General features: G+C 33.1%; 5 protein-coding genes across 5 annotated transcripts in view; 3 read left to right on the top strand and 2 right to left on the bottom strand.

Moving 5' to 3' along the window:
• Positions 1–222, bottom strand: part of LOAG_17289 (IPLA-3 protein) — a 4,634-nt gene extending 4,412 nt beyond the window's left edge. The window contains exon 1 of the mRNA XM_020449949.1: positions 183–222. The gene's annotated coding sequence lies outside the window, so the exon portion shown is untranslated. The remainder of the gene's footprint in view (positions 1–182) is intronic.
• Positions 223–2,891: 2,669 nt separating this feature from the next.
• On the top strand, positions 2,892–3,879 carry LOAG_04906 (hypothetical protein; the record flags this gene model as incomplete). Its single annotated transcript, XM_003140443.1, has 3 exons — positions 2,892–3,027; positions 3,264–3,526; positions 3,703–3,879. The coding sequence occupies 3 exons, from the start codon at positions 2,892–2,894 to the stop codon at positions 3,877–3,879; spliced, it is 576 nt and encodes a 191-aa protein (XP_003140491.1).
• Positions 3,880–8,717: 4,838 nt separating this feature from the next.
• LOAG_04907 (hypothetical protein) lies at positions 8,718–9,975 on the top strand. The gene is made up of 4 exons (XM_020446710.1): positions 8,718–8,946; positions 9,141–9,208; positions 9,363–9,509; positions 9,857–9,975. The coding sequence occupies exons 1-3, from the start codon at positions 8,766–8,768 to the stop codon at positions 9,507–9,509; spliced, it is 396 nt and encodes a 131-aa protein (XP_020302982.1). The 5' UTR covers positions 8,718–8,765; the 3' UTR covers positions 9,857–9,975.
• A 2,309-nt stretch (positions 9,976–12,284) lies between these two features.
• LOAG_04908 (hypothetical protein) lies at positions 12,285–13,438 on the top strand (the record flags this gene model as incomplete). The annotated part of the gene is made up of 3 exons (XM_003140445.1): positions 12,285–12,398; positions 12,474–12,559; positions 13,252–13,438. 3 exons carry the CDS (start codon positions 12,285–12,287, stop codon positions 13,436–13,438), a joined length of 387 nt encoding a protein of 128 aa, XP_003140493.1.
• Positions 13,439–14,239: 801 nt separating this feature from the next.
• Positions 14,240–19,454, bottom strand: LOAG_04909 (hypothetical protein). The gene is made up of 16 exons (XM_003140446.2): positions 19,315–19,454; positions 19,054–19,200; positions 18,822–18,904; positions 18,466–18,610; positions 17,953–18,134; positions 17,763–17,865; positions 17,251–17,410; positions 17,006–17,083; positions 16,587–16,731; positions 16,357–16,427; positions 16,105–16,226; positions 15,808–15,961; positions 15,514–15,702; positions 15,025–15,100; positions 14,726–14,860; positions 14,240–14,528 (listed from the first exon to the last, which is right to left on the bottom strand). Exons 1-16 carry the CDS (start codon positions 19,443–19,445, stop codon positions 14,347–14,349), a joined length of 2,103 nt encoding a protein of 700 aa, XP_003140494.1. The 5' UTR covers positions 19,446–19,454; the 3' UTR covers positions 14,240–14,346.
• Between the last annotated feature and the right edge of the window lie 2,875 nt (positions 19,455–22,329).

A 22,329-nucleotide genomic window follows, 5' to 3' on the forward strand; every position in this document is an offset into this window, starting at 1 on the left:
TATGTCAATAGCTCAAAAACCTTTAAATTATATATAGTGAAGGATAAGACAACTGACTTATTTCCTCAGCTCCTTTCTCCGACCTTCCTCCTCTCATCCCAATAACCATTAATGCCACTATTCGAAAATAAAGGTTACCTGGAAGTGAAAAAAGAATGCCCTAAAATTAAAAAAAAGTTCACCTGTCGATGAAGCGAAATCAACCGTGAAAGCAACCTCAACAGTCCATCCGTGAAGATTGGGAATGGACAAAGTGAAACTTGCGGATCGGTCTTTTATATTTTGACTGCGACTGCTAGATTAATATGGACAGGGAGGAGTGAAGACTTTATTTCCGCTATTAGGAATGCTTATTTATTTTTAAAAAATTTGACAAAATATTGATTACGCTGAATATAGTAATAGTTAAAGAAAGAAAGGATTTAATTTTAATTTGAATCACTGAATCATCATTGAATTACATCGCTCAATTTCATCCTTTGCGTATTATTTTACGAAGAAACTTAGCGATTCAGACGTCCTCTGGAAGTTTCACATAATTCAAATCGCTGGTAATTCATTGGATGTTTCGAATGTTCTCGTGAAGTTTCATTAAAAGATGTGAACGAACACTGGCAAGTAACTCGATCTGAAATATTTGTAAAACAATAGTTCAGTTGATTATTCGAAGTGATTCCAGTGATCCTGTAAAATGCATAGTAGTAAAGATGTGGTTGTCGGAGTCCTCCATGTTCAGGGCACTCAGTGGTCAGCGAATATAACGGAATGATTAGCCAACAATGTGGCGAAGTGAATTTTGGAAAGCGATACTGTTTTAAGACGTAATCGAGGGATAAAATGAAAACGAAAACAGTTTAATTTAATGTTTGCTCATGGAATTCAATAGTGAGAAAAAGTGCAAGCGTACATGTCTAATTCTTAGTTATCTTCATAATTTGGCAGAATTCATTTTACTCAAAGGATTTTCAATTTCCATCTCTAATATACTGTATATGACATTATAAGTGAGAGAAGGAATATAAATTTCCTTTGAAAAGGTGCGCCATTAGCGGAATTAATGTGGATCAGAAGATTTTGTTGAACGGACTATAAACTCGCGCACTTCACATTGAAATAATCAAATGATTTATGACTGAAATAATTTTTTTGGCGAAGTAACTAAAAATTTTTAGTAAACTTCGATTAATAGAATCTGAGTTGTGAATTAAATTTTCAAAAGCCATATTTCCTTGTGATATTTCCGTTGAGGCTGTAATTGTATGAGGATTAGCTTTACTGTTCTCTTAGGACAAGAAAAATTGTGGCAATGGTGCACAACAACTAAAATAAAAAAACTTTGTTTTTAATAGTAAAATTCAATGTTTTATAACGATGGTCATTAGGGGGTGCACTTTGCTGCACATGCCCTCTTAATCCAATCCATAAGTAGATCAGAACTTCAAGTTATTGACTTTCGAAGTGGTTTCACCTGAAATACACGGAGAAAGACTTCTTACCTATAGATCCCTATGGATATTTGAATGAAGAACCAAGAAGGACTGAGATAAATTGTGATCCTTTTCACGCTACTCAGAGATGTTCGTTTAATAAGCCATAATATTCATCATTTCTAAGAAGGACAAGTATTTATATCTTGTTGAATTACGCTTATATCCGTTGAGTCTGAAGAATGAAAAGCCAACAACATGCAGATTATTTGGCCCATTTTTCTCCTTTGACCTATCTCTCTTACTTGACCTTAAGGAAAATTCAAATTTTCATAAAGATTTATAGATTCCAATGGAATGCACTAACAAAAGAAGTATATGTAAGATTTGAGCAATGAAAGAATTAGTTTTAGTAATGTTAGACAAGAATTACTTCGATCAGAAATCACTACTTCTTGAAAGGAACGAATCACAAATGTTATGTGTATCGTAACATTGTAGTATGTCTTCGCCTATTATTAATCATTCTCGATTGCATACTTCTGACTTGGGAAGGATGCATTTCTTCTGACTTGGAATGGAGCAATATTTCTAGGAATGAGTCAGTTTTGCAGAAAGTTTTTTCTCCTATTGAATTTCTTCTTCTGTTATATTTCAATTAATATCAAAGAGCGTTTGATTTTGGTGCACACTTACTAACATTGTTTTGCTGTGAAAGACGATGGTGAGTTGCATTATTTGGAGTGGTGTAGTTGTTACTCTTTAGAATTTTGCTTGTAGTAGTATATCAGTATGTTTCGGTTATTTACACAGCTCACCTTTCTTTTGGTGACAAGTTTAACTTAATTCTGACTTTATGGAAAACGCAATTTAAGTTTAACACAGTCTTGCTTGAAGTTTATGGGGCGCGAAAGTAGTAAAGGTTAGTATAATAGGAAGTGTCAAAGTAAAATGTGACAAAAGGCTAAGAAACATCAAATCATAGTATCATTTTTTGATGGTTGATGTCATTGGGAAATGACCCATATCATTAAAAGGCTTAGCAAGAATGACGAAATATCTGAACCATCCAAACATTTGGTACAGTTTATCTTCTACTGCTGCTGAAGCAAAAAACAATTCCTGAAAAAGTTTCACAATACTGCTAGCTTAGCGCAATCCTTTAATATACCTTGCAGACTTTCTCACGGTTAGATTTTTACACTTTTTGGAATTACCAATCCTTCTTGGGTTGGAATAAATCATCAGGCAATTTTAATGATTACAAAAGGAAAAAGAAATACCATTGGTTAAAGCTGCATTTGTGGTTATCTAACGAAAATTAAGCCGAGGGAAAAGCTTAACAAAATTGACGAAATCATGAAATGAGTTTGTCTTTTCATCTTCCAATATCTAAAGCGTTGTGTTTTCCGCATCAAGCCATTTTGTAATGATAAATATATTTTGCGTTACTTCAAGGTAACAATGCTACGTATGTTTTGCTGCGTATTGATGTCCACTTGTATGCTTTTGACAACTACCGCTTTACCAATTGCAGTTGCCAATAAAAAAGATTCGAAATTCTGCTGTAAATGTACAGTGGAAGGAGAAGAGAGCACAGGTAAAACTGTCACCAATTTAGAAAATGACCTCATCAACACAAAAATAATGAAAAAGATCCATCGGAAAGCGGATCCTGATTTTCCTGAACCAAAATAGTTTTGACTATAATTTCAATATTTTGAACTTCCAAATAATGTACTCAAACTGTAATGATATAACAGCTTACTTATGAACCTTTTTAAAAATCTATTTATTTAATCCAATTAAAAATAAACGTGAAATATGTTCCTTTAGGTTGTAGCGGAGGATTAACTGCTACAGTGATTAGCGGTATTGATGGAGGATTTATCAACACTGTTGGAGGAGGACTTATCAACGCGTATGTTGGAGGATCAAGTATTGGTTTAGTACCATCGATACAAATCCGTGTACCTCAGGTGCAGTTCCCTGCACCAATCAACATTGTACCACTACAACAATATCTGCTGTACAACCTTCAACCGCTGCAAGCGTTTTTCAACATACAACAACCAAAAGTTAGCACGCAATGTTGCATGGTAAGTGCTGTAGTTTCTTCAACTTACCCATCACCAACTTCAATTTGATCACTTTTTCCTTTCCATTCTTTTACTTCTTATCTTTGCAAGTTGTATTATTCATCATTATTATAGATCGTGCCATTAAAAATCAAAAATTGCTATTGACAACCTTTTTGGAATTACTGAATTTACAGCCATGTCCGGACGGGAATGGTATCTGTTGCTGCAAACCTGGTGAAACCACAACAACACCTCGTGATTCGCACACCTTGCACTCACCATATCATCCAGCTGGAGCACAAACACCACTTAAAAGCAACTCATTATTTATTAACATAATAATACTGCTAGTTTTCGACCACATTTTATGAAAATCTGATGACAGTTGAGAAATTCTTTATATGAAAGCACAAGTACAGATATATCGTTTTTTATCAGAGAAAGTCTATTTTCTCATCTTCGCTACTCTCCGGTCTTTAAAAAGTTTGCATATGTTTATGCTTTATCACATTTTTCTCACCACACATTTATGCCAAATTCTCCATTTTGGCCTTTATAATCGGCCGTTTGTACTTTCAACGCTTAAGCGAAATTCCATTAGGCTAATTTGTTTCACACAGCCAGCTGCGTAAAGACATTTGGAGCCTAGTTACTTGATGCACTGTCTACAAGCATATGTAATAGGGAAATAAAATTTAATTTAAGATTAGGCAAGTATGTTTGTGAAATTTTATGTGGAAGAATGAAACAAAAAGCTACAGAAATCATAATGTCGCAAATGAGAAGTAAAATTATTATTGAAAATTAATTAACTTAAGTGTAAGAAGACAGTACTTCAGGACAAACCAAAGGGATCGCTGATTTCAGCACATTTAATTTCTCTATTTCGTGTCTCATTCATACAAGTGCATTGCCGCCATTTATTATATTTTTGATGTTTTTTAATTTTTATAATGCAATTCGATTAAATTAAGCAAGTATGCTGATATTTCGCTAGCCTAAAACATCTTGCATGCTTAAAGGATTTGTTAAAAATACGTTGATCTCTCGAGAATCGTGCAATTTCCTGCATAAAATTTGAGTTCGATACAACTTTTCTTCTTTACTGCAATGAAATCCTTGCAGTGATTTGCAATCAAAACACTTCATTTCAATCCATTTTGATAGTATTTAATCAGTTAGTTTCTTTTTTTTTGATAATTGCATAATAATGTGATCATCTTTACAGGTAACCAATAGATTTATTCATTCATATTATTTAGTTTCTTTTACAAATTTATCTTTATCAAATGTTGTTATTTTTAAATATTTGATTGATAATTTTTTAAGACAAACATTCCCATCATATCTTATCTTTTCATGCATTAATTTCTAACTCGTGAAATAAATCGCATGTCGGGTTGATGATTTTGCAGGCTTTTGAAAACATCTGCTGCTAATATGGCACACTTGGACTATGACTTAAAAAATGATTTGATTTTCGATGTGTCCACCTGAAATATTAATCTTTTTTCACGAGTAGTACCTGATCTGATGAATCTTTCCCTATTTTCAAGATTGGAGACAAACTCCCTCTTCCACCAAAGAATTTCAGATGTTATGTGATTTGTTTCCCGATCTGAAATACTTTTTGCATCTTAGAAGTTACGATTACATTTCTAATGAGGCATATTAGCTGAAGTGATAATGACCGAAGTGTTTGACCGCTGCTCAATTTACATTCTACTGATTGCGGGTGCAGCCATTTTTTCGCAAACATTTCAAGTGCTTGATTCAACCGGATCTATTTATCCCATACATCATAATTTCACTAGATTTTTGTTAATTCAGCTCAATTTAAGGACAAAAGATACAGAAATAACCGTTTCCCAAGTACTTGCTTGAAATAAATGAACTTTGACCCACAGAACTTTGCGGACTCTCGATCCGATCTGAACATTTCAAGGACAGGCCAGGGATAAAAACACGCTAGAAAATCATTTCCCTTTACACCCACACTTACTAGTTAAAGCTGTTCTTCCGATGAATTACTTTATGATTAAATTCGCCTAAGCCATAAGGAAACATTTTCCTTCTCATCTGACCTCTGTTCACTCATTTTCATCGTATTTGTATTGAAAGGAATAAAACTGTTTCATAATTAAGTTAAATTACCCTGTAGAATTCCCCTCGCATCCTAAATTAACAGATGTATGTTTTCGGCTTACGATAAACAGGAATGAGGAGATAAGCATTACCTTACTTCCGGAAATTAGCAACCATTTTGTAGAATTTTTTCAGCATACTTTTATAAGATCTCTGTTTGATAAATATTACTACGAACAATTATGAGGTCAGTAGTTGCAAGAAAATCAATAAGGATATCGGCTACAAATCAGTTCGATACAATTCTCACCTGCCGCATTTCTTATCTGAACCATTTGCGTGGCATCAGATTGCGTGATTAGGAATTCCCTAATTGGATTTCCCCTTCTACATCGGTATTATGCCATTAGTTAACGTAGTGTCAATTTTCAATTCCATAATGATTATCTTTTCAGTGGACAGTATAACCACATGGTTATTTAAATGAATCAAAATTTTAAAGATATTCAACTACAGATGATCTTGTTATCAATTACCGAATGATGAAACAAGAACAATTTAATTTGCATATGCGTTAGCAGTACCTGTATTTTCTTTCTATCAATTGTATTTTTTTCCAGAACTGAAAAATGTAGTTCAAATAGCACAAAGTCAAATAACACATGAAAGTGTAGCTTCAGTATTTAAAACATTTTAAATCTTCATGAAATCTTAATCTAAAAAAAAAAGTGTTGAAAGTGTAAAATAGATCAGAGCTGATTGATCTTATCTATATTTGTGCTATTTCTATGTGGAAACTTGCTACATCTCTACAATCTCAAATTTCCGGAGTTTTTGAAAAATGAGTTTAAAATTTCCTACGTTCGAAAAATTGTCGCATATTTTTATCGCGATTTCCCACATAACAAAACATTCTACTCGATGGTACTGACAATGCATTACAAAGAATATCAAAAATACACCAACCTTTATGTAAAAAAAAATCAAACCTTTATGTAAATCCAACAGAATATCCCAACTTTTATGCAAATCCAATAATAAAATAATTTAACTTCTTTGCAGTAAGCTATGAAAGCTATTTTCAAAGCATTCCTGTAGCTTTAACTGTTCCTTTGATATTTATCTAGTTGAGATTTTTCCATTAAAAATATTCATTTTGTTTATGGTTAGAATTTTGACTGCAAAAATTAATGCAACATTAATTGATGTCATTAAATTATCCTTACATTACAATATTTGGATATTCCAAAAGAAACTGAAAAAGTGAAGTTGGCACTTTTAAAAAGTACGGCATTTTTGGGAGAAAAATAATTTCTATAGCTTAAATTTGTGATTTTTAAGAGATGTAGAATAATAAATGAACTTCAACTATTATGTTCATATAGATTTTTTTTTCTGTCTGGATGCAAGAAATACTCTGCTCGGAGTTTCCAATATATTTGATGGACTGCGCTTTCTTCCCTAAAATACTGCCGAATTTTTCACAACTATGTTTACTGCTCCGTGTGACTAATTGGTTGTATTCCAAAAACTTTGCTAGAAGAGAGATTTAATAAACCACAATATATCGGATATGCGCGCAGTGCCTGCACCTCACCACAGATATCAACCTGCACGATACATTCATCAGTCTGCAAATCAAGTTCTATTCTGATAAGTGTATTGTACAATGCTATTGGGAAAAAGCGCAGTACTGTAAGTTAAAATGATGCTAATTTAGATAGAATTTTACTCTTGTTGAATTGACACTTCTTATGACACTTGTTAAATTGATGTGACTCATTTTCATTGTACTTTGAGTTTGGAAATTGTGTATGGAATTTCTTACGGTTTTATTTGAGGCTTTCTGGGGTTTGTTTTACACGGGTTTTAATGTAGTTTTATTTGTCTATTCCTTAATGGGTTTAATATAACTGTTTTCCAAGCATTTCTGCCAGGTGCAATTGTCACTATGTCTTTCACGTTTGGGTATTCTTCACTCTTGTACTAAGGAAGGTTTGAATCATTTGAAGAATTCTGTCAGGGTTGTTTGTGGTACATTTTGATTATGAGTTGTTATACATCTCTGTAAGTTCACTTCTGTTCATTATATTTATCAGTGAAATTTTATCTTTGTTGATAGTACTTTTGCAATTTATTCAATTATAATCTTGTTATGTTCTTATCTTGGATTACTTGTGAAGCTTTTTTGTGATTATTGTGCTATTATTACGTTTTTTGAATCATCATTTCGATTGAACTTCGAGAGTAGTTTGAATTTGAAAAGATCCACATCTACGAGAATATCTATGAGATAAAACATTAAATAAATTTTAACAGCTAAAATTACATGTGGTGTAATTAGAATTTCCGCCTTTAAATCAAAAGCTTTTTCCGATTCTGTATCTGTGACTCCATAAATAATTATTTCCTTTCCATCAATTTAAAGCATCCTCTCGTTTTAATACTTTTCATCAATTTGTGTCACATTTCGTTTCGTAGCTAGATTTCCTCATTTTTACTAAAATGGGACCAGATTTTTTTGGAAGGTCACACAGAAATTTTCGAGAAAACTCTGATTTTTTCTAAAAACTCTGATTTCAGCGCAGATGCGTGATATTGTCATTTCCCTTTCGCAATCGAATACGATTAAAAATTGAACTTCATTTAACTATACACACCGCTAACCGGTAATTATACAAGTTTCCCGGGTAAATAGTGAGGCATCGAAACTGGTTGCAGACGACAATATCTATTAAAGGAAGTAAATTGTCATTACGATTATAGCTACATAGATGCTGTTTATACAACTATCATTTACCTTTAGTTATCGGAAATTGAGATGTCTTTATGGTTTCCTGTTTTTTTTTTTTTTCGTTCAAATCGTTGCGCGCATCACATACCGAGTAACGTGAAATTCTTCAATCATGTAAATCACTGAATACAAATTATCACCGCTATTAACTGATATTGCTAACTTTCATTACTTTTTCAATAATCTCTAGTTTCATATTTACCAAAAAATTTATGTCACATGTGCATTTGTTAGAAGAATTTATGTGGTTCAGCAGTAGCGTGATATCAAAGTAATAATGTGATACCTTTTTCTTCAAATATTTTCATTAAAGATTGCATTGACCGGCTTTTTCAGGATTTTTTAAATTTAATATTGCAAGAAAATCCGTTCTACTGCATGATTCTCAGAATCGTGCTTATCGCGTCAACTGTTGTGATGGCTAATTCATTGCAATGTATATACGGTGGCCACGGTGCCATAAATGAGAAGAGTGGTACCATAAGAGATATTAACGTTACCTGTCAATCGCAAACTAAATTCTGTTTGAAATTAGAATCTGATGCAACTGTAAATGGAGGTAACTTCTAAAGCTTCACTGTACCACTTTAACGAAGAATCAGAATCACGTTTTGAATTTTCATTGTCATCACACAAAGCTAACCAATTAACTACATCACAATATCCGCAACGGCTGCTATTTTTGTTTCATCATTCATTTAATAAAAAGTCACTTAAGCACCAGTGAACCCTAGAATTGCCATCACATTATAGAACATGTGAAAGGATTTGCTCGTGGATGCGATCAGGAAATGCCGGGTTCATCGAAACATTTTTGCAAGGTCACTTTAATGTTTTTAAATTGTGTAGATTTGATTTTGCAATAAAATTTCAACGAAGTTCACGCATTGTTGATTTTAGTAAAAATCAAGGATCCCACATTTCCCACAAGTTCTATTGCTATCTTCCTGATTACGAGGCTACCCGTTTTTTTAGGGTGAGGGCTGTGTGAATAAACACGATAGCAGAGGTACCACAGAAGTATGCTGCTGTGCCAATGACTACTGCAATGATGGAACTGACAGGAATTTCATGTTTTCAATCTATTCGACCATTATTTTTGCCCTTTCTCTCTTTTCATAAGTATTCTTTCGATTTACTACCTTTGATCTTTTGAGGTCCATCCCGCAGTAGTCCTTTAAATACGCGGAAACCTTATTGCTCCAATTCTAAATAAATGTTTCACTTTCCACATGTCCTGAAGGATCGTTCCGTTCATTTAACATCCAATATATGCTCTTAATAGCATAAGTAAACAGTAATTAAAATGAGAAGTTATGGCAGGTGAACAAAAAAAAAAAACAAGTACTACTATGTCCCTTGCTATCCAAATGCGAAATTTTTATGCCCCTCATCTGTATTTTGTTCCCTTTTCTACCTCATATATTTTGGCATCCATTTATATTATTCGCCATTTCATCACATTTCAGGTACAGTTCCATCCAGATTTATTAAATTATCGTGGTTTCTTACCTGTTTCAAGTGCCGTCAGTTCGATAATATTCAAATTTTCCACATGCTGTTGTATATGATATTTTGTAAAATTTCATTGTAGGCTTTTTCCTTTCCACGTTTTAAATTTGGGAAAGGCGTTTTTGAGAAACTATTTGAAAAAACGTTTTAAATGTTCTAAATCTTTCAAAATAAACATTTTCTAGTGGTAACTTATGACATTGTCAGATCTATGATATTTTCTCTTAAATTCTTACTGCTTAATTATATCATCAGTTTGCAAACTCCTTCTTTATTTCCTATCTTAAAAATATTCTCAGATATTTTAATAGAAACAGTATTTTTAGCACTATTTTTATGAACGAATTACAAAGTATTAATCGATCTATCAAAAATTTACTGACACAAATCGCTGGAGTTTTTGCATTAATCAATGTAACGAGCAGAATTTTGAAATTAAGGTCCCCTTGACCCTTAACCCTTCACGTTCAAAAATTTTAGTTTCGTTCTTGAGGATGTGCCAGTCCAGTAATGCCAGCTGTTAAATTAATGTTGCAAAAACGGAAACAAATACTTGGATATGTTGTGCGATGTTTTGTTTTGCTTGAATAAGTGAGAAAGAGCAGTAAAGCATAATGAGATATGAATTTGTACAAATCTCTTTTCAGCATTTTTTTATTTTATTTTAGAAATGTTATCTGAAACAGTTAGTACTTTTCAAAAGTTCTAATCATCCCGTTTTTATATCTATATTTTGCTTTCAAAATCATTAGCAAAATATTTCCCACTGTAAAGATTTCCCACAAACTTTATGTTCAAATCTCGAGGATACGAATGAACGGCAATAGTGAAAGGAACATGAAACATTATTTGATAGTACTTGTGAATGTGTAATGAGTTAAATTCCTTTCGAGATTTTTCATTTTGCTTTAAAAATATTACAGTAAGCAAAACGTCTAGTTGACATACAAACCTGTCTATGTAGGAATTATTTGTAATATTTTTCGCTTCTTTTTCGACAGACTTGTAGCAATGATAAAAAAACGATTGGTGTGTTTTTAACACACCAATCGTTTTTCTTGATAAATTAATTGACTAATTAGACGTTTCATGTCATATATTCATATGAATGATGCTGTTTTTTTCTCTGAAATATGTTATTTTAAGTCAATCGATCAAGAATGAATTGAAGAAAAGAAGCTTGAAATTTTTGTTTCAGTTCATTTTGATATAGTCATATAACGGAAATTTCTTCAAACCATTGTTTTTGATGGATAAAAAAAGTTTCACCACTTATTTTTCAAGCACGACACAAACTTCTTCATGAAATTAATGACTTCTTTGTCCAATTATTGATTACTTAATTAATGCACCCTTTGAAATATAATTAACGACTGTTTTGCGAAATGATGGGAAGTTGAAAAATTAAAATTTAAGAACGTGAACTAATAAATTCCACCAAACTTTTTGACCTTTCGATGCACTATTCTCTGTATTATTAAAATTTGCTTGCAATTATTCCTCGACAAAAATAAATATTTCATATTTACTTGTCATAATATTAAATATGACATCAAAATGACTGACAAAAGATAAGTGTGTAAAAAGTTTGCTATTTTCGAGCCAATAGATCGGAATTACGGCAATACTTATCTTCTGATATAAGTGTTATCATACTCGTATTTTTTATCACTTACTCATTATCATGCTTTATTACCATATTGTAATATATTCTTATATCACATATTATCATCGTTCAAGTATCATATTTTTTCATGTCTCCAAAAATAATTTGATTGATGGTGATAAAGTATTCCATCATCAAAATTGATTTTTTCAAAATGAGTTCCATTTAGAGCACAGAAGCAAACTGAAGAGCACATTGTTATTATGGAAAAATGTGTCTTCCGATATCTAATTTTAATGGGATTTTCAAGTACTAAGAAAGTTCTTTGTATCACTTTTTTTGATTTTGAAACACATGAATTTGTTTGGTAGAAGGAATTTGAAATTAACGATAGTGACTGACTGCACGGTGAAGAGTACGAGATATCTTAGTGCGAGAGATTACGGGATTTGGCTAGCACAATATAATGAATTAGAAGCTAATGAGACATCCTGAGGTAAGAGTTGGAACTATCTCCACATGGAAAATTAATTGAGTCGAAAGTCTAATAAATGTCCGAAGTATTGTCTTGTGATGTGATAACAGTATAATGAGTTGACTAGTGAAAAAATTGACCGAAACGATTCGGTGGCTCGAATCGGTGACAGGAACGCTCCTTTTAAGTATATTGTATCCAGAAAGTACTTTATTCAAACTACTTTATTGATTTTCCCCAGTTGGTTCATTAATAAAATCAAATTGTTGTTGTAGATATTCAGCTTTAGTTCTGCACTTATTTCATGTCTGATACTTATGTCTATTCCGATGCTAAATTACACCAAAACAGGTATCCACTGAGTAATGGTCTATCGAGTGGTTTCTGTCGAGAACGGAAGACGAAATCCAAAGTTATGGTGAATATTTGTCTCTGTCGGCAAAACAATTACTGGAATTATTCAAATTAGCCAAATGACCTGATGCTAATTCAGAAGGATGGTGATACTGAAAAGGTTTCCATGCAATGCAGCCAAAATTTGACATTGAAACAAGCTATCAAGTCCGATTTTTTCATCAAGTTTTTTGTTTTTATTACAGTCATATTAGTTTTTATTAAACACTTACAATTTATTATGCGATATTATTCTCTGTTCAGTATTTTGAATCCCAACAATAATTGTTTAGATTCAAAGATGAAGTTTTCACATATTCATTGTATTCCTGATCCTCAAGGAATGTTTTAAAATGTTCTGCATTGATTTTTTTTCTTTTTGAAAACGTACATTTAGAAAAATATATTTGAGAAAAAAAAGAATCGGAAAATTTTCATCTGCTATAATCACCTGGCGATTTCACAAAGTTCCCTTCTCCACTTATTTCATCAGCGGATGGGAAATTTTGATGATTATAGTACGGACACTGAGAAACAATTCGGAGAGGGAGAACAATCGCTGAATTCAATACCTTTAGAAAAGAAAGGCAATTTCATGATATATTCGTCGTGCATCTGCTCCTGCATATCTATACTGTAGCAACCGCCTTTTCCTAGATCATCTGACAATACGTTGTTAAACATGCATCACACAGTGTTTTGAAATATGCATTCTAATTGCGCATTGTCCTAATCACGACTTCTTGAATAAATATCCTGCTAATTAATTCCGAGCAAAGACAAAAACGTCAAAAGTGCTGCACTTTAATATCTATGAGCAGTGAAAACATCATTTATGAGGAAAGATAAATGGCGTATATACATACTTTTATTAGCAGATTTCCGGTTGAAATTGAAACCACTACGGTAGCGTGCTTGAAGCTTGAAGTACCGTTCTCACATTTAGTAAAGACAGCAACGAATAGTTTACTAAAAACAAATCCTTATGAGCAACATGAAGACTTTGCAATTATAAAGCCGTACGACTTAATTATAATGTATAATCTTGATAATCACATGAACTAATCAATAAAACACAAAATCTGGAGCTTCCTTACGAGACACGTAGATAATACGAGTCGTTAACTGGAAAGTCGAAATTACGGACTGCCAAAAGCGTGATAAAGACCAGCAAATTTTTGTTTAGAAGATTACTGAAATTAACACCTTACTAATTATAAAGTATGGTTTACTGAGCTTAAAAATATAGTTATAACTATTATTCCATATCAACTCTTCCAGATCGAGAAAGTTGAAAATCTGTTAAGGCGACAATGAACACATTGTATAACAGGATCTGTATCGGCACTCATCATTCACTATTATATCCCACTAATAATTTCTCTTAACTTTCGAATACTTTCTAAATGATATTAATAGGCGTTGAAATCCTCTCCAACGTTTTATTAACGAAAAGGTAAGTCTAACTCATTCAACCTCTCCTGCTCCTTCCTTAATTTGCATACAGTTTACAAAATCTAAGCAAATGCAAATAATGATGAGTACCGTAGAATTTAAAAAGTACACAATAAATTATTTACATTAGCTCAATCATATAATCAAAAGGAGAAAAGTTAAGCGACAAACATTCAAACCAAGGTAGTGGACTAGTGAAATTTGCAGTTATAGTAAAGGCATGTCTTTCATGATAATGATTTAACAGTTCCAGGTAGTGAAAAATGTGATCAATGAGGTAGACAAATTTTAAAAAGCCAAAATTCTCAGATGCAGACTCTCATACCACTTTTCCATAACGCAATATCAAAAAGTGCCAGGAAGAGAGCAATTAGAAACTATTCTCCAACTTTCCTACTTTATCATATTGTACCGCATGTAATTTCTCTCGTCTGTTATACCGGTTGATAAGCCTAGGCCTCCACCAGACACTTCCAAACACAGTACCATGAAGTGAATGTGAAGTACCTTTCGATGTTTCAATCCCCACCATCAAACGATTGGATTATTTCATCCGGTGGTCGATCGTCGTTAACAGTGAGTGATAGCGGTCCACGGCTATCAGTTGTCTGGACTGATATATTGCTATCCAAATCGTTGGGGCGATAAGTTATGTAGCCAAGAATGGTACCCAAGATAGAAACCAATTTGCACACTATTGCTAAAAACACTTCCTTGTTATATGTTAATTTGAACTGCTTGCTGACTATCACGTAGAAGTCAAGGGGAAGTGAAACCACCAGTTAATTCTCTTTTAGATGTACAATAATTCGCTCTAAAATTCTATCCTTCCTTTCACAGCTATGCCTTGAGAAATTTCTCAAGGGATTTTCCATAAAAAAAAAAAAAAAACAATACCAACAGCCATGATAGTCCAAGATAATCGATAGGGATCATAGACCAAACAAGATTGCCGTTTTCCGCATTCCTCTTTCCACTTCAGACAAGCTGTATCAATCATCATACCGAACAATACTCCTCCGGGAATAAATCCTTAAAAAAGAGAACCATAAAACTAAATCAACCTCATTTTGATTAATTAAACCATTAAAGGATGTTAAATTAGAACGATATAAATTCGCTTGGAATTTGATCAAAAAAATAGAGTTATATCAGTCAGTTTTATTGCAATTTGAATCTGGGATAAAAGAACAGACCGAGAAGTCGAAGAAATGTCCAATGGACACCAATGCCTAAGGTACGTTGTTCGAATGGTACTACTCGAAGCATTATCTGCAAAAATTACTCCTAGAGACTAAGCAAATATTATCTCACCTTATCTCTTCTGATAATAGCGCTCTATAACTAAACACCGCAAGCTACCAATAGCAATTCTTGCGCAGATTACGCTCGTTTGTGAATCGTACTTTATTTAAATAAATTAAAAAATGATAGTTTGAACCCTGCATTTAAACTTTCCAGTAAATATTGTTCATATCTTCTTTAAACTTTAAAATACATCTTTTTGAAATTTGCATTGAGTGGTGAAAAATCGTTTCAACATTTCATTGCACTTTCTATCAATAGATTCTATTTCCATGAATGAATTTCAAAAATGGTTCATTTTTAAGCAATTAAACCCAGTAAGATTCTAATCCTCAAAGTGGATCATTACATCAAAGTAAATTTCATGAAAAAAAAAGTACCTGTTGGGACGGGATCCCGGTAGCAAAACTAGCAACCACCGAAAAGAATAACAAAACAAGAAATAGCCACTGAGCATATCCACATTCCTTTTCACAAAAACCCTCGTGCAAATGATTATCTTTATACTGTTCCTCCAAAGCATACGATACCAATTCATCGAAACAAGCACAATTACCCCAATATGTCCCCTTAACTTTACACAAATTAAAACGAATATGGCTGACGAATATATGATATGAATATATACGGTATGTTGCATATACTACAGCATACCACACTATAGTATTGCTTACCGACGAATTTTGTACCCAATCGGTACAGCCAGCGTAACAAGCAGAATAAAAGGTATATCCAGTACCCTTATGACAAACTGGGTTCCATTTCCTCGTACAATAACAATTAGCATTGCAAGTAGCATGCAGATTAGTGATGGTACCTCTTATCCTTCTGCAACATAAAGCTTTCAAATTCTGTCCTATTTTTCGAATTATGTCAGTAAAAGGGAAGTTCGGGTACCAGTAGATTTCATAAGAGCAGTTTTGCATACTTTTTTTGAACAATCTAACAAATGAATGAGATTTCTCAATTACTGATTATTGTAGTTTAGATTGATCCCAATAAAGTCACGTGCTGGACATTGTATTAGAAAACATGGCGTCAATATCAAAGCTATCAGATGGCATACGAATATCAGTTTCAGCATTCCACTGACCTGAAAAGCATAAGTATTGAGTTATCTGTGGACTGCCGTGACGTGACCTCAATTATTATTGACACACATGAAGGATGTGACGGATGATGTGTGGCTATGATTTATCATTTAACTAAACTAGAGAACAAACCTGTAAATTAAACTGACGTATTAAAGCTCCACCTAGCATGACACCAGCTGCAGCAGCAAATATTACTATTGCTGAAAATACAAAAATATCTTTATTATTCTGGAAGGTGATTCGGGATGAAGCTATTAATAATTTATAGAATCCTTCTGATTTCCAGTATTGAATTAATTTTTAAATTAAGCATTATATAATTTGTATGGACAGAAATGTAATTAGTATTATCTACTGACAAGAAAGATAGGAAGCTTTGGTTGGAGTTGTGCTCAGTACGGCTTCCAAAATTTTTGGCATAAATGCAGCAAATCCATTAATAACAATTGATTCGAAAACACCCAACACAATGGTGGTGACAAATGTCGGATTTCGTAAAATATTCTGCAGAATGATTCAATGAAATACTATTGAATGGATTTTTAGCTATTCTCACCTACTACAGTTTGATAAATACTAGGAAATCCCAATATTCCTATAACAATATCTATATAGCCGCTATATCCACTCACTGCACAAATAAATTATTACTCTGTCGTTATCCTTTTTGAATAATATCTTGTACTTAAAACACTGTAACGAACAAATAAAGCGATGAATTTTGATTTCAAAATAATGGCAAGTTATTGAATAATAATTCTGTTACACCGGGACTTACCCAAACAGCCCTTGGTAGATACCTAAGGTTCTCTTTCGCGATGATATCGTTGTCGTTTATTTGTGAGATCGCATGCACCTGCAAAAATAAAAACGAATCTGTTGAATCATACAATTTTGGTTCCATACAAGAACTCAGTTATCTTCTTTTTCAAGAAACTTGAATTCAAGCTAAAAAAATTTAATTAAAATGTGTCGGAAGGTTGCCAAATACGTACAAAATGTTTGAGAGAATATATTACAAACCTGATTGACGTCCTTCAGACGGTGCTTTTTCGCTTCCGGTAATTCTCGAGCAAACATTAAAATCGGAAAAGCTGTAATGAAGGCAAGAATTGCCGAGCCCAGAAAACCGAGCCACCATGCACCAATCCATCGTGGATCTGATGAATCTTTTATCGTCACCCTAGATTTGAAAACAAAATAGAATTACTAATAAAGTAGTGAGGAATGATAAAAATACGATAAGATGATTGTCAGATTAAATAGATCAGAAACCAATTTATTAGTATAACAGGAAGAAGGAATTCTATAATGCAACCAATAAATTAAATAGATTTAAACTAATGAAAAAATGTAAGAGTTGGGAAGTAAGAAAGGGGAAATCTCCTTTGCCAGGTGATATCCAGCATTCTCAGCATTCGCGGAAAAGACAAGGCTAAATCAAAAGTGTTTGATGCAAGCAACAACTATTAAAATTTCACCAAGTTTAGAAAAGTCGCTTTTTGCAAAGAAAGAATCTATATTTCCGAACTCACTTCGACATATCGATACGATCAAAATCCGTGTAAATTGTTAACATAAAGCCACCAACGAAAAGTCCAATAACTGGTCCAATAGATGTTACTACCGAATGGATCGCTGAAATTTAAACATTACGGTACTCTAAATTCCAATAATTTCAAGTTGTTTTTGAAGTACTCTGAACATTGTACCACTGCTCCTTACCCAAATAAACAGGTGATGCTTTTTGTGAAACATTTTCATCCAAATATGCAGTGCCAATAGAAAATAGTGGTGTTGCTCCGATACCGTGCAGAGTTTGCCCCAACAAAAACATCAGAAAGTACGGATTCAAGTATAAGGATGAGCTGGAAAGATGCTTCGAACAATCTGATACTAATTTGTCTCTGCAACGTCTCAGAATTATAAAATAAAACTTCAGAATTCAGTGAAAATTCAACCTAGGATGAGATCACTGACCATACTAAGCCAAGTAAGCTCATCAGACTCATTATCATTAATGTGAGCTTATCGGACTACATTCCGCTGTTATTTGTTTGTCGCTGATGATAATATGAAATTAATACATATGAAATTTTATCACACTAGAGGAGAATTGCTGACTTTACGACATTAGGACTTTATGGCAGATATGTTTCATCAGTAAACCTCATTGCATTGTAAACTTAAATATAAATTATAAAAGGGAAAAAAGCAATACATATTGCAAATTAAAACCTGTATGTACATTGGTCATGTTCACTTTCGTTAAGTTGCGTTTCATGATAATGATAAGGTGATATCATGTAATGGGGGAGTACACAAATAAACGAACCGAGTGCCATCAGAAATGAACCAATACCTATCCAACGACCTTTGTGACCTGTCATGATGTAAAAGATTTATTGACCTGCTATTCTGATCCAAATCATTGAGAGTTCAAAAAATCCTCTCAAATCAAGCACCAACGATCAATCTGTCCTAATTAATGCGAATTGATTTCATAAAGGTATATGGCATTATTTATTATTCACTTAATGTATTTCATCTTGAGCAAGCAAGCTCGATTGATTTATTGTCACAAGAAAACGTACCCGTATTACCCCAGTGACATACTGGAAATACCGCAATAAGAATTGCGAAATCGTACCAACTTGATATGATTCCGGTTTGTGTACTACAAAATAAAGTGTATTTTGATTAGGAAATGAAACCAAGAACTGTTGCGTAGATAGATTTCAAAAGCCTACGTCAGTAAATGTATTTTATGAATCATGCATATGAGATCGGTTGAATATGAGGTGATTAACTAAATATTCAATACACCTCGTCATATGAAATCGTTTTTCAAGCGTTGATAAACCCACAGGAAATATACTATTGACGACGAAACTTTGCACAAAGGCGCAGATGCCAAGCATAACTAACAGCCACTTGGCATTGTGGAACTTTTGTAGCCATCTCGGTGTACATCTGCAACACAAGAATCAAACTATCTGTCTTCACAAAATAGATGGCAAGATAAAGCGATTAGTGATAAGTTCTAATTAACAAGAAGTGAATAGAGCTTCTGGGAAGAGGATTCACCGACTGCAGCCACATAAGAATTGCTCATCATCACTATCATTGATAACATCATCGGTTTCATTGGGTTTCGGAGACAAATGTCGTAATTGATCGTCCTGCGCTTCAAGTGATGAGGATGCGCGATTCTCCATCGTTTTGTATACTTCTTTTCTGCGTTCAGATTAGTGCCTTTTAAAATAGATTTTTGAATTTCGAAATCTGGTTTCAAATTCTGGCGAAAAACTCATAAGCTGACCAAATCTGTTTTTCTATGTTTTTGGATGTTTCACCTCATAAAACAGGAAGGATCGAAGGATCAAATCATAACTGCTGCGATGATTGCTTGCTTTGTTGCTCATGAAATTATGATAAAAATTGGGAAACCAGATCGACAGAAGGGCTTGCATTTGCTCGATGAATAGTAAGTATCGGAAGAGAAAAGATTAACCAGAGTTCTTATGTACTTACTTCGGTCCCGTTTCCCAGTATTTCCGCTAAACAGCTGTCTGCAAGCAATCTGAATGACTTTTTTAGTAAACTATAAGAATGAAACTGTCAGTAGGAAGCTTCTCGAACAATCGTGTCAGCATATCTCTATGAGTAATTGTCAAATAAACAATAAATCTAAACAATTTTTTATATAAGTGAATCCTAAAGCGACATCAAATATATTTAATGAACGTGCATATCAAAAATTACGTAGTGATTTCTACATCACATAAGATGTTTCTTCTATTTATTCACAAGTTTGAAATCTCATTTGATATCACAGACTGTATCTTATCTTGACAGTGCCTTATTGCGAATGACACAATATTGGCAACTTTCAATTGAATGTTTACGTAAATCAGCTTAACAGTGAGAGCAACAAAGAAAGTTGCAAAGTGATGATAAACAAAAGGAGTAATTATCACTGTACGGAAAATAGTTCCACATTGCTTACATCGTAAGGATTGAAATAAACATAGCAATAAATTGTTCTTACCAAACTAAATACACAATAAGTGTTTCCACTATTTTAGATTCAAATTTGATCTTTCATCATGGAAATAAACCAAAAAAGCTAAAAACAATGTTCTTGCTAAGGACATTTTTGAAAGGAAAAAATTAATTAAGATTAAACCTTCTCACAGATCTATCCTTCAATTTAATAAGTGATGTCAAATAACGACAAAAATTGAGAAAACTGATTTGCATACCAAATGAAAAAAAGCACTCGTGATTTTAATTACCGGAGAGAAGCGGGTAACTAACTGGTACTACTGCATCATTTCCTGTCCAAAATGACAGTGGAAAAAAGTGAATGGTAAATAAACTGAAAAATCGATAAATAACTGTATGTTCCAGAAGTTTGCGATACAGTTATGAAAACTGGGATGACATTTAATTGCCGATAAAGATGAAAATGAGGAAAAAAGCACACGGATGAGAAAATTTGTTATAGAGAAAATGGAAGATGAAGAAGGGTGAAGTGAAAGAAGAAAAAGACGTCCTCGTGTTGTAAAAGTTTCAACAAAAACTGCATGGTTTGGAGAAAAGTGGTGTGACAAAGACAGTGACAGCAAAGTGTGGGACAAGGATTTGTGGAGCAGCGAGCGCTACTGAACCTTTCATGGGTGAGTTCGCGTAAGGAGAAAATGTGTTTAAATAACATTTTGGAGTGATAGTACTACTGACCAAATATGAATTGTTCGTTACTCACTGAAATTATTAGTCCTTATCAGTAGTTATGCTGCCTCATCCCTTGGCCTCTTTTGTATCATGCTAGCTTATCCTAGAATTCAATTCATACTTATGATTAGCGGGGAGATTGAAAGACCCGAAGGAGCAAAGATGCGATCGAATGCTCTTAAAAGCGTGAAAATAAACACGGTGACGTCAGTTTTTTATAACTTTCAGATTCCTGCCGTACTAAGATCAGAGATGTTAGAGCTAAACTGATTATTTATCCAGATTTATCAAATACAATTAGGCCAGTTAAAGTGATCTATTGAACAATGAACGTTAAGCCAAAGACATAAGAACAAAATTTTCTTCAAACTGATTATGGATATCCCGAAAAGTGAACAGAGATAAAACTAGAAAAAATTTAAATGATTCCGATTACCGGGTTTATAAATTTTCAACTTTTTCTACATGTGAAGGAAAGACATGGGAGTTCTTCACAAGTTGTATTATTGAGCATATTAACTTTCTTACTTACCTGATCATTTTATTTTTCGTCCACAGAGCCATTTATTTATTTATCTTATTTGGTTTTTTATTTTTTATTTTTTATACTGTTCGCAATATCTGCAATTTAATATTGCTGCCTGACTACCTGAAAAAGATCATTGGCAATTAACCTTTCTCCCTTTAGCAACAACCTAATCAATAATTGAATTCACACATTTACATATATCTCGTGTTAAGAAAAATTTGTTTTGGATCTGATCAAAGTTTTTTCAAGACTACATTTTGCAGATTATCACAGGTATTATCACTATCAAATGGCAATATAACTTTTGTAAAGTTCTCTTTTAAACCGTGCAATGATAAATATTGAAAGAAATGAAGAATCATTCACTTATACGAAAACAGAATGATAGTAATTTTTCAACAAAATATCACAGCAGAACCGGCACTTTTTGAAAATTTCGTCTTTCACTCAATAGGAAACACATTATCTTTCATATACAGGGATTTTCCACAATAACTTTACAGATATTTATAAAAAGAAAGTGCAAAATTGATTTAATAAAAATTGTCATATACAAAATCGTTACTTGCTATGTCGAATTTTCATTCTACTTAAAAGGTAATGATTAATTATATTTCTTTGTGGGTTAATCTGACAAGAATGCTAATCATTATCTGAACAACAGTGGATGATAAAAAGAAGTAATGATCGTTTATCTCCCTCTCTTCAATCACTTGATTTATCTTGGATTTTAAAATAGAATAAACTGTTTCAATTTAGCCTGACTATGGACAATTGAATGAGGTCTCATTCTTGGGAAAGCCGATAAATAACCTCAGGAAGTTGTAAAGTAATCG

This window comes from Loa loa, assembly GCF_000183805.2.
Source record: "Loa loa unplaced genomic scaffold supercont3.58, whole genome shotgun sequence".
Lineage (NCBI taxonomy): Eukaryota > Metazoa > Nematoda > Chromadorea > Rhabditida > Onchocercidae > Loa > Loa loa.

Bases quoted from the DNA above. Each gene is read 5' to 3' on its own strand.
- LOAG_04907 (XM_020446710.1), top strand. From the start codon at position 8,766: ATGATTCTCAGAATCGTGCTTATCGCGTCAACTGTTGTGATGGCTAAT. The intron at 8,947-9,140 runs GTAACTTCTAAA...ATCACATTATAG, and splicing joins TGATGCAACTGTAAATGGAG to AACATGTGAAAGGATTTGCT. The intron at 9,209-9,362 runs GTCACTTTAATG...CCGTTTTTTTAG, and splicing joins CATCGAAACATTTTTGCAAG to GGTGAGGGCTGTGTGAATAA.
- LOAG_04909 (XM_003140446.2), bottom strand. From the start codon at position 19,445: ATGGAGAATCGCGCATCCTCATCACTTGAAGCGCAGGACGATCAATTA. The intron at 18,611-18,821 runs GTACGTTTTCTT...ACATCATGACAG, and splicing joins ATGTCACTGGGGTAATACGG to GTCACAAAGGTCGTTGGATA. The intron at 16,732-17,005 runs GTAAGTCCCGGT...ATCATTCTGCAG, and splicing joins ATCTACCAAGGGCTGTTTGG to AATATTTTACGAAATCCGAC.